General features: G+C 44.8%; 1 protein-coding gene across 2 annotated transcripts in view; it reads right to left on the reverse strand.

The window, feature by feature from the left end:
- The window catches only part of TIAL1 (TIA1 cytotoxic granule associated RNA binding protein like 1), a 710,846-nt gene that overhangs the window by 560,839 nt on the left and 132,818 nt on the right, over window positions 1-17,189 (reverse strand). For both annotated transcript variants that reach the window (XM_086922936.1, XM_086922937.1), the window contains exon 2: window positions 2,050-2,146. In XM_086922936.1, the coding sequence (XP_086779062.1) occupies window positions 2,050-2,146 (97 nt within the window). The remainder of the gene's footprint in view (window positions 1-2,049; window positions 2,147-17,189) is intronic.

Here is a 17,189-nt window from a genome sequence, read left to right on the forward strand (position 1 = left end):
GCAGTCACAGGACTAATGCAGCAAAGAAATACTAATGAAGAAGTTTCGCTTCAATGAGACAATACACTATCTTTAAAATGTTCATAGTTAACCACATGTCGCCTGCAGCAAGAAGTTTAACTCTTGAATAAGTTAGCTCAAGTATCCAATCAGAAAATCCTATGAAGCCCACCCGTTACGGTGAAAGAGACACTCAGAGCATTAATCCTACACGTCCTACATTCCAAAGTCTTAGAACCCGAAAGTACAATCAGATGGGAGATGTATAAAGTACACCAGGAATGAAAATATCAGTGGAAAGAACTGTGCTAGTACTCTTGAGAAGTCACATACATCTGTAATAAGAGCAGCACTAAAGCCAGAAACTTAAAATGTAGAGATGGAAAAGTGCTAATTTTACAGTGATCTTTGTTGTGCCACCCAAGACAGGAAAGGTGCGTTCCAGGGATCAAGAAAGAGCAGCGGGTGATGGGTCACGGGGCTTCAGTGTAGGACCCCGAAAATTGAGGTTTAAACATGCTGACAAGATCTTCACACACACAAATCTACAGTGAGTGATGTTCTGCAAGGCAAAAAATTCAAAAATAGTTATAAGGAGGAGGACAATGATTCAAAGGGCCGATTAGCAGCTAGAGTTAAGTGCGAGAACACTGACCATTTTCCTCTCGTTGCCTGCATGGGATAGATTGCTCCTATGTAATATTACTTCAAGTTTTAGCTAGTTCTGTTAGTTTCATTGCACTCGCCCACAATCCCTCTCCTCCTCCTTTCCTTCCTCCTCTCTCCATCTCGTCGGGGTGGAGGGCTGTAGGTATATAATGTTGAGTTCATTTTGATCAAATGTTTGAGAAATGATCTATGGGTGTGGGTCACTATTGCACAATACATAGTACTTTAATTGGAGTTTTGAGGGCCTGCAGGCTATTAAGTACCTTTAATGCGTTTTTACTTATCCAACAGACCAAAAAGTGTAGTGTTGGCTGCTTTCTGGTTGAGGGAAGGGCCTACTACTCCTCAGGGTTACAACCTCATAGTTTATGGAGACACAAGCTTCCCATAAACCATTCTCTAAACCTAGTCATGCATGGTGTGAAATTGATAATGATTCTCAACCACTGCCTAGGATATATCGACTGATTCAGACAATTTACGTTGGTCTTCACATGTGTGCTCACAAATGCATTACATTGCAGTGGATTTCTTCTGGTGCATGGTGTGAAACACCAAAGTGGCACTCAATTCTAATAGCAACACCCTACTGAAATTGTTTGTTGTTTTTATAAAAAGCTGTTTTATGTTTTTTTACTATTTTTATTTCAGCCTTGAAAAAGCCCCAGACATACGTGCCAAGACAGGGTGAAACATTTTGGCTTTCTTGCTGCTCGCTCTCTGAAGGAAAAGGTACCAAAGAAAAGTAAAAGGAAAGAAACAACCCTCCGAATGGAAACAAATATTCTTTATTTTCACTCTATAAACTTTACCATTGTGTGAACTAATGAGATTGTGATTAATGAAGAACAATAATGAAGTGTTTAGCCAAATAACCCTAAATGGGCTAAGAAACTGAACATAATAACCCAAGATGATAAGCTCTCTGCCACCGATACCATGGTTAAACTTTAAATATTTAGGGGAAGCGTGACACAGAGTGAACTATAGAACTAAGCTGTGAAAACAGCAAATTTAGGACATTCTCAATTAGAATGTTAAAACGCAAACTTGCCATGAATCTTCCATAATGTTACTACAAAGTTCTGTTTACAAGTAACTGCTCACAGCGTATTCGCTATAATTCCAAATGCCATATACAAAGGTCACATACTTCAATTTTCTAAGGAACAGAAACAGTACAAATTAACAGAACCCGTTTACCCGATTCAAATGATGAGTTTGCCGTGTAAGGGCATGCTCCCTCTTTTATGCTTTTTTTTGCCTAAAAACATTTATTGCCGTAAGACCCTCAAGGACTTCATTACCACCATTTGGAAATGACGAACAGTGTATGAATTTTAAATGGAGCTACAGTGTCAATTACCATAAAGGCCTTACCTCCGTTATCATTTTGCAGCTTTTACATGGCCCAATTTGACTGAATAACTGGAGAATAAGCACTTCTGTCACATCTCTGGAGAGGTTACCTACATACCTGCAAAAGGCAAAAAAATGTTTGGTTTTTGTTCACAATAGTTAATTTGCTTTCATAAACAAGGCTGTGTGTAACACGTTTAAAATGAACAGTTACAAGGAAACATTGTCCAGAATAACCAGTTTTCTGTTAGAAAGATCAATATTTTCCAATTAAATACAGTGATCATTATTTGAGACCCTACCACACTTCCTATAAAAACCAGCCACTTTGAACAAAGTAAAATGCTGTTCATTACACAGTTAAAAAGTAGGAATCCAGCACTCACCCTGACAGATTCTGTGGTCCCTGGTCTGGATTGATTTCGAGGGGCAACTGATGCCTGACACCACCTAGGAAAACTGATGGGCAGCTCAGACAATTGACAACACACTGATCAGCCTATGCCGCTCTCCGAAACATAAGGGGAAGAGTCAAGATGGCAGCTGGCAATATGCACTGGGTAGATGTTAGAGGCAGCGACTCACTTTGCCCCAACTGACAGGTGAGGATCAGTGAAGGCGTGGCCCCACAATGGCACAGGCTTAACCATGTAACCCACCCACTGTAACAACAGATACATGCTGCCACCTAGGACTGTGACCTCGGTGGCAGGACGATCAACTTGGCCCAGTCTTGTAGCTCTGAGCAGCGATTGCAGCAGAAGACAGAAATTGAGATGTCTGACCAGACCAAATGACCATCTCAGGTCTGCTGGTGCAGCTGATAGAGACACCCTTCCACCCCAGTCCGCTGCTTGTCATTTTAGCTTGCCTCCAGTAAATCTAAGAGGAAGAATAGATTATGCAAAGTGACGACTCATCCTCCTACATGGGAAGACATTTTCAAATCATTTTCCCTTCTTCCACAGCACAAACATCCTTTGAAAACAGGCAAACACTGCAGGACAGAGGAAGTCCACTAAGTCCTTCACCAAGGCGCGATACCCTGGGCCTTGATGTGGAGGCTGCAGGACAGTCCCTATCAGGCCATAAGAGGGACTTTCTACCCACGCACCCAGAATGGCAGACAGTGTGACGTGGACGTCACACCAGGCTGCCAAGTGAAGAGAAGATTCAGGCAAGCCAATGGAGACAACTCGAACAACTACGGAAAGCTGCAGTACACAAAGAGTAAACATTGGGGACTCAAAAGCAGAAGAGTGAAGGGACTTTGAGTCGCACAGCTAAAAATTAAGCTAGATCCAATTGCCAGGGCTGGAAGTGCGTTGGCCTGCTTACTCACCTGGGAACGGTGAAGAGAGCACCTTCAACACTAGCTAGTGAATACTTCTTTACTCAGCCTTCGGGCATTCAGACCCTGGTTTGTTAACTTAGTTTACCTGCAGTACAGAAATATGGAAGGGAGGTTTGAGAATCCTGTGGTTGTGTTTTACGTTTCTGGGAATTGTCTGGCAGGAGGGGACTTAGGGAGGGTATAGCCACAAGGGCTTGAAGGAAGAGGGGAGAATAACAACACCAACTAGTAATTGTTTTAGACCCTACATGATAAGAGTGAGAGGATGCAGAAGGCGGTGGACCCCATGACAGTAGAGGTACACAGTGAAAATTAGTACAATCTCATACAATGACTGAGGTCCAATGCCCCTACCAAGAGCACTGACATATTAAAGGAGATATATACTCTGGGGCACAGATGTACTCTGTATTCATTAATCACACTTCCTAGACCCACAACAGACACACCAAAGTTTTAGGCGCTTTCCAGTAGAGTTCTATTTGTGTGCTTTTAGGAAGATACCTGGAGTGGCCATTCTTCTCTCCCATAACTTGGGATTTGTAGTACAAGATAACAGGAGAGTTGAGGAGGGATGATATGTGGCGCACAGGGGCAACCCAGTGGCATTAGCATAGATATTCACTCCTAATCAGGATCAAAGAGATCTATGGGACACTGTCCACATTTGTGTGTGGGGGGGTGACATCGCAACATGATCATGCGAGTGAACACAAAAACACAGAACTTCTTCTGCAAATGATGTTAACTCTGGCTGTCAGGATATAGCTATGTGTTCAGGACCAACCCAGGTAGGTTTCTACTGGGGGTTGGTAGACAGAAGGCAAACAGGAGAAGACCACTGCATCTTCTAGATTTAGGGAGCAGAGAACAGGTTGGGGGGGAAAGTGTTGTTACATCTTTATGCCCAGATTGCTTTTGATTGCATGCAAGTCCTACCAGGCACTTTATTAGAGGCATGCTTTGGTGACCATTTTGAGAACAGAATCAGACTAAATGGCAATATCATAAAAAGAATAAGAATTGCAAGGGGGGGTGAGAGGGGTCCCAGCAGGGAAGCTCCATTTTGCAGCTCTTGCTCTCAAACCCCATGTTGTATGACATCTTAGTGGCTATAACCTACCCACAGACCTCCTTACCACCCATTATGTCAGAGCTACAATGCTGAAACAGAATGATCTAAGTGTGGGTAATAATTGAAAAGTGTATCTGTACTCCCCCAAGAATTATTTTATTAAGGACGAGAACCCCAGTGCACTGGGGTGAAGCATCAACTTGATTCTTTTAATCTGTCCCTGGGCGCACCAGAATAAAGTTTAGACTCAGCCTACCAAGAGGTAGTGTTAATTCAACTCACACACACGTTTAGCACTCTCACTCCTCACCAATACCATCATCTTCACAAGGACCCACATTATCTGAAAACACCTCAGTAGCTCCTCTTTATTATACAAATGTATAGCCCATACCAGTTACCATTGGTACTGGTGTGAGGAGGGACCTAATGATGAAGCATGCTACCAAAGGGTGCGTTAAGGTTCTCGTCCTTAATAAAATAATTTTTGGGTGAGTACAGGTATACATTTGACTAATTAACCAAATGTACCTCCTTGTGTTTGTGCGTGTTTAGGGAGCAGTACGTGTTTGGTTTGTTCATTCGCTCCATTTAGACCACCCTCGTTGTGTTGTGATTATAGAACTATGTTACCAGGGAACCTTAGGAAATAAGGTCAGCATAACCAAATCCATGAGTTAGAAGTACGCTGGATTTGGCTGTACTAGACTCTGTCCAAGTCTACCCCATTCCACTAGACTAGGGACTCAACTACTTACCTGAAGATTGTACTGACGCCCACACTAATGGATATAAGGGAAGCCAACTTGAAACTTATTTAATACATGCTGCAGGTTGAGCTAATGAGAAGGAAGCACCCTCAACTGTTACCGGTGACCCAAATAAAGGCGCATAAAGTGTGTATCCTCACAAAGGTCATGTCTGCGTTTCATGCAATTGCCCCTGGGATTCCATAAAGGATTTCTTGCCCAGATTCAAGAGTATTAGAACAGATTTCTCGAGCTAGAGAAAAGAGACTAAGCTGTGTCTCTGTAGCCGTCTGTGGGAGTGTGGGGGGAGGGATGACAATGCCGGAGCTAGCCAAATATCATTAAATAAGCTCTTGCTTTGCTACCCGTATGAATGGACCTGCCTGGGAACCATCAAGTTGTGCAGTATGACATACCACACAGACCAAGAGCCTACTTTGGGAGGTGCAGTTGCTGGCATAGTGTCAGAGGGGCATTGTATATCTATCCTGTTACAAGAGCAACCCTGAGAGAGTGAAACCAACACTACAAATGGTGTAACCAGAACTCTTATCCCACTTTCTTCATCTCCCCATAACAAGGTAAGACCACCTTAAGCCCAAGCCTTTGTTACGTGGAGGGAGTTTGGTTACAAGGTTTTACATGACCTCTCATGAAGGGAAAGCAAACTTTGACTTCAAATTGTATGAGAAAGAAAGATATTGAAACACACAACTACCCCACACGAAACCGCAACCATTAACCCTGTCGCTGCGGCAGAGATTTTACCACTGTGCGGTAAACAAAAGAACAGGGCGGGGCCGTGACGAACCCCAGCAGTCATCAGCACACGCCCACCACGGGACGTGACGGCTGGGTTCGTCACCAGCATGGGAGGTTTTAATGAAGGACAGAGCTACTATGAGCCTCGCTAATTAACCAAACTAAAAATGATCAAATATCCCAACTGGAAGGAAACGCACCCTCACTATGCTTATAAATCGGAAGAAATGTTTAAAACTAAAATATCAGGCAGAGAGGGATTTAGGAATTCCTTTGGAAGTGGAACAATTGGAGGAAATATTGGTTAGAGCCAACAATTTCACCACCACACAGGTGTAAAGAAGACATCATATAAAAGATTACAGGTAGAACTACACTCTGACAAGCAACCATGCTATTGATTGCTCGAGGGGAGGTGAATGTCGGGAAGGTCTGCAGAGACGACACTCCCATCCACATTCTTTGTTGCTGTCCCTGTATTGCTTCCTTTTGGGAGGCAACCTTCTGATACTCGGAGAAGCCACAGGGTCAGATTAGGCCACTAGCACAGAGGTGAAATTGCTGGGCAACACCTGAGCACAACACCCGTTGTGTTCAAAGCACAGTAGAATTACGTCACATATACTGCTTGCAGCTTAACAGGGATCCTGACAAGGTGGGTGACAGCTGTTAGAATTGGGGTCTCTAGTTGGCAGTGGCCTGCACCCTTGTCCAGGTAGGGAACCTTCCTTCTAGTCAGGATAAGGAAATCACACACGTGAGATAACCCCTGCTTACCCTCTTGGCATGAGCAGTCAGGCTTATCACAGAGGTAATCTGTAAAGTATTTGTGCATAACACATAGCAACACAGTGAAAACACTACAAATGGACACCACCACACAAGTTTAGAAAAATAACCAATCTTTATCGAAGCCAAACAAGACCAAAACGACAGAAATCTAACATACATAAGTCAAGATATCACTTTTAAAAGGGTTAAATCAGTTCAGTTCATAGAAAACTATGATGTGTCACTTTTTGATGCAAAGTACCCGGAGGAGCCAAAAACCAAAGATCAAAACAGGAGCAGGGGAGGTGAGGGGCTGAAAAACACAGCAATGCGTTGGTTCCTTACTCTCGGGGAAGGTGATGAGTCGGTTTCCTTGCTCCCGGGGGAGGTGAGATGTCGGTTCATTACTGCTACGCAGTAAAGATGATACATCAGCTCCTTACTGTGAGAGGAGGCGATGGGTCAGTTTATTACTGCGAGGGGCGGAGATACATTGAAATCCAGCTACTCTACCTCGGTTCCTTACTGCAGGGCTTCGTTGATGAAGACTTGACGCACAGGTGCGATGCATGAGAAAATCCAGGCACTGAGTTGATTTCCGCAGACAGGTGAAGCGTCAATTCTTCCACTTGCACAGCAGGGCCTGCTTCAGAGTCAGTGCAGTGGTCTCGGACTTCAGAAACTCAGTACACTGAACTTTGCTTGATGCGGTTTCCTCGGCCACTGGCAGACGCTGCGGCGATTTCTTCGACTGCAAAGCGTTGGTGCGTAGAAACTGCCCAGCAAGGCGGTGCTGCGTCCAAAAAACAGGCGCTGGAAGGGCGATGCATGGATTTTCAGCAGAAGCAGCAAAACAACCTCCAAGGGCCCAGAACTGGAATTGGTACCACAAGGCAGGTCGGAACTTCCAGCAGTGGAGATCAGGGATGCTGCATGTGAAGTCTTTGATGGCCCTGAGAGTTTGTAAGAGGAAGCAAGCACACAGGTCCTTAGAGAAACTTCACAATTAGCAGCATACACAGCGAAGTCCAGTCTTTCTATCCAAAGCAGAAGCCGCAACAGCAGGGCAACCCAGCAAATCAAAACACAGCAAAGGGGCTGTACTCCTCACAGTTGTCCTCCTTGGCAGACGTTCCTCTTGATCCAGAAGTGTTCTAAAAATCCAGGGTTTTAGGTCCAATACTTAAAACCCTTTTTGCCTTTGAAGTAGGCATACTTCAAAGAGAAGTGTTTGTTGTTTACAAGTTCCTGCCTTGCCGGACCTTGGCTCCAGAAACATTCCAAGGGGGTGGAGACAGCATTATGAGAGGAGAGGCACAGCCCTATTCAGGTGTCAGTAGCAACTCCCCTCATAACTCTAGCTCAGAAAGACCCGCCAGTCTGGTGATGGCTCATCAGGATGTGCAGGACACACCTCAGCTCCCTTTGTGTGACTGTTTAGAGTGAATGCACAAACCTCCAGTCAGTGTATACAAGACATTGATTCCACAGGAAGACTGAGACACAGTATGTTAAAGCAAGAACACCCCCCCCCCTTTCTAAAAGTGGCATTTTCAAACAAACAATTTAAAAACCAACCTTACTAAAAATTTATTTTTATATTCTGAGCTCAGGGTGCCCAAACTCCAAATTTTCTCTCTTACCAATTGAAAGTTACACTTGTAAAATGTTAAAAGGCAGCTCCAATGATAACCTATGGGAGAGAGACCGGCATTACAATAGTGAAAAACTAAATTGGTAGTATTTCACTATCAGGATATGTAAAACATACCTGCACATGTCCTACCTTAACATACACTGCACCCTGCCCATGGGGCTAACTTGGGCCTACCTTAGGGGTTCCTTACATGTAAAGGGGTGTATGGGCATAGCAAGTGGGTGCACTTGTCAGGTCGACATAGCAGTTTGAAACTGCACTATGAGACACTGCAATGGCAGGCCTGAGACACACTTAGAGGGCTACTCATGTGAATGGCATAGCCAGTGCTGCAGACCCACTAGTAGCATTTGATAACTAGGCCCTGGGCACACACAGTGCACTTTACAAGGGACTTTACAGTGAATCAAATAAACCAATCATGGCTAATGAGTAAGAATCATAGTTTACACATGGTGCACTTGCACTTTAGCACTGATTAGTTGTGGTAAGGTGCCCAGAGTACCTACCCCAACAAAAACTAAGTTCAGTACACAGTTGAGAAATGCAGGCGATCGAGGGAAAAAAAGACGGGAAATCACGCCAAGGATACCAGTTCTAACAGCTATCCTCCAACTGAAGGATGCAAGATGGAAAAGCATTTCGTAGCTCCTGGAGATAGGCCAGAGAAGGTGGAGCATGCTACTACTTTTTTATCTTGCCAAGGACCTTCTGGTGCTCCACTGTTTGCATTCCGGAACATTCAGAGTTATGGGTGTGCTCAAGGTGGGGGGTCGGCAACTATCTACTAGATTAGTTGACATACAACGTGAAGAGAACCTATATGGCTTCAAATCAGAGGAGTCCTGGTTAATGATACGGCGATTAGTAAATTACTGGTTACTGTTTTCTGGCTGGAGAGCCTTTAGACGAGGTGACAGAGAAACAGTATTTTCTGCACTGCATAGTTGTGCCCAGTACTACATGACAGAGTCAGATATAAGAACTTCAAAGATATAGTTATGTTGGATAGTCTCTTTAATGTATTGCTGGCTCTTGTTGGATATAAAAAGTTTATTGCCATGACACAGCGATTTGCAATTAGAGGGTGGCCGTAAAAAAAAGAATCAGGATAGATTTAAGTATTGACTAAGGTATCCATAAATGCAGAACTAACTGAACACCATAAAGCAACAGTGCATTTCTACCAATATTCTTGTGTTTGCTAAATCATTAGGCATTTGCCACAGGCCTATCATCTGTCACAGCAAAAACATTTTGGTGAAAACTGTAAAATGATCACTTGCTGCTTCATATCAGTTTAAGGGGGAAAACCCCAAGGATACTAATGCAGTTGTCTATGCGTAACTCCAATTTACTGAGGTAGGCCTGCCAAACGCCTCACTGGGATTATTAAATCCACATAGCAGCACAACTGAAGCAACGATAAACACTATTTGGAAAAAATATGACAAATCATCACCAACCCCACCTTTGGGAAATGAGCCCTTCAACATCGATGATAAACTCATTTCTGAAATAGAAATAAAGTAACACTGATTTTGATAATTCTCTATCTTACGGGACTCCCAGAAGCTATACCAATCTCTCAGAAAACACATGGAAATCCACAAACTTGAGGGCATTAAGCAAGAACTTTAAAACCTCATTATCTAAATCACATTTTCAGCAGTAATGGACTAGCCCTGTTGGCTTCTACGTCTTGACCATAGCATTCTATATTTACAGTAAGTACTTGATGCATGGCCATGTTCTCTTGATATATTTGATATATCTGGTTCTTTGTTCTATATGAAGTACTGTTCTAATCTTCTTGGGATGTTGCCTGCGCTATATGGGAGATATGAAATTTTAAAAAAAGTGAAAAAATCTATCATGGGTGCATAATTACAACTGCCACTTTCCCTCAGCTTGAGGTAAAAATGCAATGGTAATCTATTTCCTCTGCAAACATCTTCCTTCCCAATCACTGTATGGTACCTCTGTGGGAGCCTCAAAGCCTTCAGAACAAACAGTGTAGCAGATTTAACCCATGCACAGTCAAACATGTACAGGTATTTGTTTGATAGAAACAAATGAAGAGAAAGAAAATGGAGTGACAAACATGCCCACAAAATATTTAATGGCAAAGATAGTAGGATTGCTGCTTGATTCAGGCATGTACATACCATTCAACCACAGAAGCTCTTGGCTTTACCTATGCTTGTTTGTGCGCAGGGAGCAAGTACAGACAAAAACACACAGAAAACGGGTTCTGCACAAACAGGTTTGCTTTTGTTTCTGTAGTATCCATTATTTAAAATTAATGAGCACAAGGAGTCAACAACACCAATTAGGTTTGTTTAGAAAGCCGACCTGGTCGGTGACATGCTTCATCATCGGGCCCCACTGGGTGTGACCGAATGTCACCCCAGTGTGCTTCAACGCCAGATTTACTGCGGAGCGGGTAATGTGAAGGTGTGAAGGCTAGGTGATTAATTACGTGAACAGAGTGATGTGGTGAATTAAAAATGCCTTGTATGTATCAAAAATTGATTTAATGGCTGATCACCAAGGACATATTAAAAAATGTGTTGGTAAACAAGGCCAACTAAATTGGATGGCCTGTTTCCAATAACTTTACGTGATAGTGAATGGTCAACATGTTTCTGCCAATGTTGGTGTAGTTAACCTGGCATTCGTCAGGACCTAGTGTGATTAAACCCCGGCGGTCTGGGCACGCTAAGGCCCACCCTACCAAGGGACGTGAAAGTAAAAATATCTGTCGAAGTGCCATGTAAAGGGGGCTTCACCGAATAAAAAACGTGAGGCACATACCCTTCTAGTCTCGGGATCAGAGACTACAAAAATTAGATGCACTTTAAAGAAGAAAAAGTTTCACCCCATAGACTGCGGGAGGGAGGTGATGGCGTATTTGGCACATCGCCCACGACGTCAGGCACCCGTTTGTAAACCTGACCAGCCCTCAAAACCGAGTCTCTACCATCGGGGGAGACAGTCACCCCCCTCCCGCAGTCTATGGGGTGAAACTTTTTCTCCTTTAAAGTCCATCTAACTTTTGTAGTCTATGATCCTGAGACTAGAAGGGTATGTGCCTCCCGTTTTTTTATTCGGTGAAGCCCCCTTTACATTCCACTTCGACAGATATTTTTACTTTCACGTCCCTTGGTAGGGTGGGCCTTAGCGTGCCCAGACCGCCCGGGTTTAATCACACTAGGTCCTGACGAATGCCAGGTTAACTACACCAACATTGGCAGAAAATGTTGACCATTCACTATCACGTAATGTTATTGGAAACAGGCCATCCAATTTAGTTGGCCTTGTTTACCAACACATGTTTTAATATGTCCTTGGTGATCAGCCATTAAATCAATTTTTGATACATACAAGGCATTTTTATTTCACCACATCACTCTGTTCACGTCATTCATCACCTAGCCTTCACACCTTCACATTACCCGCTCCGCAGTAAATCTGGCGTTGAAGCACACTGGGGTGACATTCGGTCACACCCAGTGGGGCCCGATGATGAAGCATGTCACTGACCAGGTCGGTGAGTGAGGGCTTTCTAAACAAACCTAATTGGTGTTGTTGACTCCTTGTGCTCATTTACTTTTGTGTTTCCAACCAAGTAACACTCTTTTGTTGTTATTTTTCCAGTTATAGTGGGGACAAAGAGTGTTACTTTTTCCCTACCTCTCTTTTTGTTGATTTGTATCCATTATTTAAACAAGGCTGATAACTTTCTCTCCACGTGTTGCAGCATGCCCACCTCAAACCGATTGGCATTGTTGAATGTAAAAACAATATGCACATAGGAAACAGTATAACATGGTGGGCATCTTGGAGCTATCGGCAAATGACGCAGCAGGGATTTGGAGCGAGCACTGAAAATGTATGCTAAGAAAAAACTCATATTTTATTGTAGTATCCAATTATCAAGTGCTTTTGTCAGCGCTCTATCCAAGCACTGCAGGCAAGAAGTGCAGAAGTGCAAGAGGTGAAGAAAGAGGCAAGAGGGTTGCAGAAAGAAGCAGGAAATGTACAGAAAGAAGGAAGAGAAGTGCACAAAGAAGCAACTGGAATGCACAAAGAGGCTAGAAGGGTGCAGAAAGAGGCAACAGGGGTGCAGAAGGAAGCAAGAGAACTGCAGAAAGAAGCAACAGAGGTGCAGAAAGAGAAAAAAGGGGTGCTGAAAAACAGAGGTACAGAAAGAGGGAATGGAAGTGCAGAAAGAAGGAACAGAAATTAAGAAAGAGGCAGGAGAGTGGTGCAGAAAGAGGCAAGAGAAATGCTGAAAGAAACAAGAGAGGTGTAGAAAGAAGCAAGAGAAGTGCAGAAAGAAGCAACAGGGGTGCACAAAGAGCTAGAGGGGTGCACAAAGAGGCAACAGAGGTGCAAAAGGAAGCAAGAGAACTGCAGAAAGAAGCAACAGAGATGCAGAGACAAATGGGGTGCTGAAACAAGCAACTGAGGTGCAGAAAGAGGGAATAGAAGTGCAGAAAGAAGGAACAGAAATGCAAAAAGAGGCAAGAGAGGGGTGCAGAAAGAGGCAAGAGAAGTGCTGAAAGAAGCAAGAGAGGTGTAGAAAGAAGCAAGAGAAGTGCAGAAAAAGGCAAGTGAGGTGCTGAAAAAAGCAAGAGAGGTACAGAAAGAAGGAAGATAAGTGCACAAAGAAGCAACTATGTGTCGTGTCTCTAGCCTTTTGATGTCTTTTTCCAGCAGTGACAGTTGAACCTTCGCCTCTCTGTGTCTTCTGGCTTTGATTTCTATTAATACTCCTCTGGTGGTTGCTTTGAGTGCTTCCCAAAGGGTTTTGGAGATCTACGTCTAGTGTATCATTATCTTTGATGCAGTTGTCAATGGCTTTCTGAATTTTACTCTTATCTTCTTGCTTGGCGATGGTATTGATGTTAAGTCTCCATCTACGGGTTATGTGTTCGTTGTGTCTTCCTGTGAGGTGTAGGCTAATGCATGCATGGTCCGATATGGTTCTGGCAGCGATTTCTGTGTGTTCTATTAGGTACGTGTGTGTTCCTGATATGAGAATGTAGTCAATTCTGCTGTATGAATTGTGTGGGTTTTAATAGAATGTGTAGTCTCTGGTGTCGGCTTTTGTAGTCACCACGGATCAACTAAGTTAATTCTGCTGCATAGGTTAGTTAGTGTCTTGTGCGACGTTGGGGTACGTGCTTGGGTTTTTGATTGCCTGTCTAGTGTTTGGTCCAGCGCTAGGTTGAAGTCCCCTGCCACTAAAGTCATGTTGTGCGTGTTGTTATACTCTAGTTCCTTCTCTACCCCCTCCCAGAATGGTGTGTCATCAGTATTTGGTGCATAAATGTTTATCACTAGTATGGTCTCATCTCCTCTTCTAAGCTGCGTGGTCAGTAGTCTACCTTCATTGTCATGCTGTACGTTCTCTATCTTTATGTTTGATTTGCTGTTGGTCAGAGTGATGACCCCTCTCTTTTTGCCCACCGCCGGCGAGCAGGCAACCTGACCTATCCATGTGGCGCTCAGCTTATCTGCTTCCTCTGTAGAGAGTTTTGTTTCCTGTAGCAGGATGATGTCCCCCTTGGTCTTGGCTTAGTAGTCTAGTACCTTTTTCCTCTTGATAGGGTGGTTGAGCCCTTTGACATTGAGGGAGATGATCTTAAGATCTGATGACAGTGTTGTGTTATTAGGTTGCGTCATTTTTAATACTGTTGTGCGCTAAGCCTCGTCTCGCTGTGGGTATCCTGACTCTCACTGGTCTGTGTTTTGTGCTGGCTGCGAACATAGGATCTAGTGTTCTCAGTGTTGTTGGTGGTCTATCTGAGGTGTTGGCCTTGCCCGCGACGAAGACATAGACAGGACGTACGTAACAAACAGGACACGACATGACAAACAGGACGAACAGCCCTCCTCCCCACTCTATCAATTCCCTCCTCCCCTCCCCCGTCCCCATCCCCCTCCCTCTCTTACTGCTACTTTGTATTGTGGGCGTGCGACAGCAAGGTCCCCTCCACCCCGTCTTGACCCCGGGATAAAACGTCTTCAGTAGTATGTAGCGTTCTGACATAAAATCACCTATTGATACAATTAAAGGATATATAGCTCTTTGATAAAATCATTGTAGTCAGAGGTAGATTTGTTGCAGTTCTCTGGCGTGGAAACTCGGTTTCCTGAGGTAGCTGTGGGAGCACATTTCTTTGTGCTTCGTCTCTTTAGGTCTGGGCTCCATTCTCTTAGTCAGAGTGTGGATTCAGTGAAGCACCTCTCTTGGCCATTGGTCCTGAAGCTTCCATGTCCTGTGTCGGTGGACCCTTTAGATATCGTGACAGTTGTCCTGGATTCTTGAAGGTTAGCATGGTTCCTTTGTTGTTTATCCTGTATCTTGTAGGGCCTGCAAAAGAGAAGGTGATGTTTTCTCTTCTCAGCTTGTCTCTCTGGGCCAGAAAGCCTTTTCTAATGTCTACCGTGGGTTTCGAAAAGTCCTGCGTGAGGATTATTTTGTGACCATTCCATAGTAGATTGGGGTTTTTCCTCGCTACTCCAAAGATGGCGTCCATTTGGTGAGTTCGAATAGGTTTGCATATGATAGGTCTGGGACCTGCTCTGCTCGCTTGTCTGCTGGCTGGGACTCTGAACGTCTTGTCCAGCTCAAAGGGGTTGTCAAATTTGAGTTTTATCAGTTCTGGTATGAGGTTCTGTATGAGATTAACAAATGGTCCGGCTTTGTCTTTTCCCCCTCTGGGACTCCTAGGATTCTTATGTTGCCTTTCCTGTTGCTGTCTTCGAACTATGCTGCTTGTCTGCGTAGTCCGGCCGTTGCCTAGGCGATGTTTCCTATGGCCTTCCCTGTGAGTTGGGATCTGTCCTCTATGTTGCTTACTCTTTGTTCGACCGCTTCCACCTTGTTGTTTGTTGCATGGATGTCTGCCCTTATTGCTGCTAGTTCTAATTCAATCTTGTCTGTTGGTTTTTTTGTGGACTTCGCAAGATTGTGAACTTCGGCCAATTTTTTGAGGATACTGTCTAAAGTGCTGCAAATGTCCGCTTTTAGTTTTATGGGCAATTCCGCGTTGTTTTTCAGTCTATTTTTCTTTTGTTGTGCCAATTTATCTTCCCTGCCAGCCATCTCGTCGGCTGTATTTTGCCCTGTGACGTTGTCGAGCCCACTTTAGTTTCCTTTGTGACCTTCACTGCCCCTTGTTGTTAGCTCATGTAGCGATTGTGCCTCTCTAGTGAATTTCTGCGCAGCGGCGCTGGTTTACTGGCCTTTGGTATGGCTTTGAATTTTCTCCTTAGTTTGCGGTTTGAGGCAGTTGCTCTGTCTTCCGTTGCGGCTTTTGTTGGTGGTAGGTAGTGGTAGGTAGTTCTTCCTGGTCTGTGCGTCCAACTCAGTGTGTGCGGCGGTCTCTCGCGCCGGTTTGGCCCTTTGCACCCTCTGGCCCCCTTGGTCTCTTTGGCTGTGTTTTTTGCGCACCTTTTGCAATTTTTCTGATCCGGCTACTTTAGAGTTTCCAAAATGGCGCCGCCCCTGAGGGTTTCAGTTTTGTTTGCATTTGGCTGAGCTCGGCTCTCAATATGGGAGTTGGTCTTCCAAAATGGCCCGACCCGTGGGGGGGGGGGTATGGGGGGTGGTTCGGTATCAATTGCGTATGTCTTTGCATTACTTTCTTTCTTGACCAAGCTTGGCTCTCTGTATGGGAGTTGGGCGGGTGGCAGTATGTAGGGGCTCGTGTCTGCTTGTATCACCTACTTGGCCCTCCCTCTCCACAGCTTTGCGGTACCAGGCGCTGCTTTCTTCTCCTCCAAAATGGCATCGCCCAGGGGAGTGCGGGTTTCAGTTTTGCTTACATATGCGCGTATTTCCTTTGGTGTCGCTTACGGGGTAATTCTATAGCTCCGCTGCCGCACACTGACCTTAGGCTTGTGCTGAGGGTTGGGTGCCGGTTCTTGTTGTTTTGCTCTTTTGTTTGCTCTGTGTCAGGTCACTTATACAGCGGCGACTCCCTTCGGCGCCATCTTGTTCCAGTCAGCGTTTCGGTGCCCCCTCGGAAAACTTGTTGTTTCTTGTACTTTTGGCCCTCCGTCTCGCGTTCTGTCGCCGCCTGCAAGTTCCCGTTTCTTTCCGGTTTAATCCATCCTTTTCCGCTGGGCTTTTCGTGTATTCTTGCTCTGGTTATTTCGTTGTGATTCCCGGGGTCTGATGGAGCTCTGGATTTAGGCGACTGCCCTTCGCCATCCAAGCCACGCCCCCTCGTCATCCAAGCCACGCCCCCAGATGCGTTTGTTTTTAATACCATTTCTGCGTCGACCAAGGGCTAGCTGTTTGTGCAGACAAACTTCAGACCACAGGCACAGAGACAGGGGTGCTCCTGAGAGCATCAGTCCCTGCCCATCATGGTGCGTGTGGCAGCTTTACACACTGCAGAGATAGATCAGAGTACAGCCCCTCATGGGCACGGGAGAGTAGGGTCTAGATGCCCTTGGAAGCTTCGCACCAAGACCTTCGCTTTGTGAACACGCTGCATTTTTAGTGCACTAGTTATGCACACAGACCACTGTAAAAAGCGGACAAGGTGGAGCCAGACAGTAAACAAACAAAAAGACCAACCTGAAGTGCAAACAGAACTGGCCACCGGGTTGGGGGCTTCCTCATAAGTGTGTGCTTCCATAGAGTCTGTCAGTCCGGAGTTTAGCCGGCACTCCCTCCTGGCGACAGCATCCCTCTGAGGGACGCGCGATTTATACAGCGCCAGAAGGACCCCGTCATCCTCCACATTCCATCCTACACAACCCCCGCTC

The sequence above is a fragment of the Lissotriton vulgaris genome, chromosome 5 (genome assembly GCF_964263255.1).
Source record: "Lissotriton vulgaris chromosome 5, aLisVul1.2, whole genome shotgun sequence".
NCBI lineage: Eukaryota > Metazoa > Chordata > Amphibia > Caudata > Salamandridae > Lissotriton > Lissotriton vulgaris.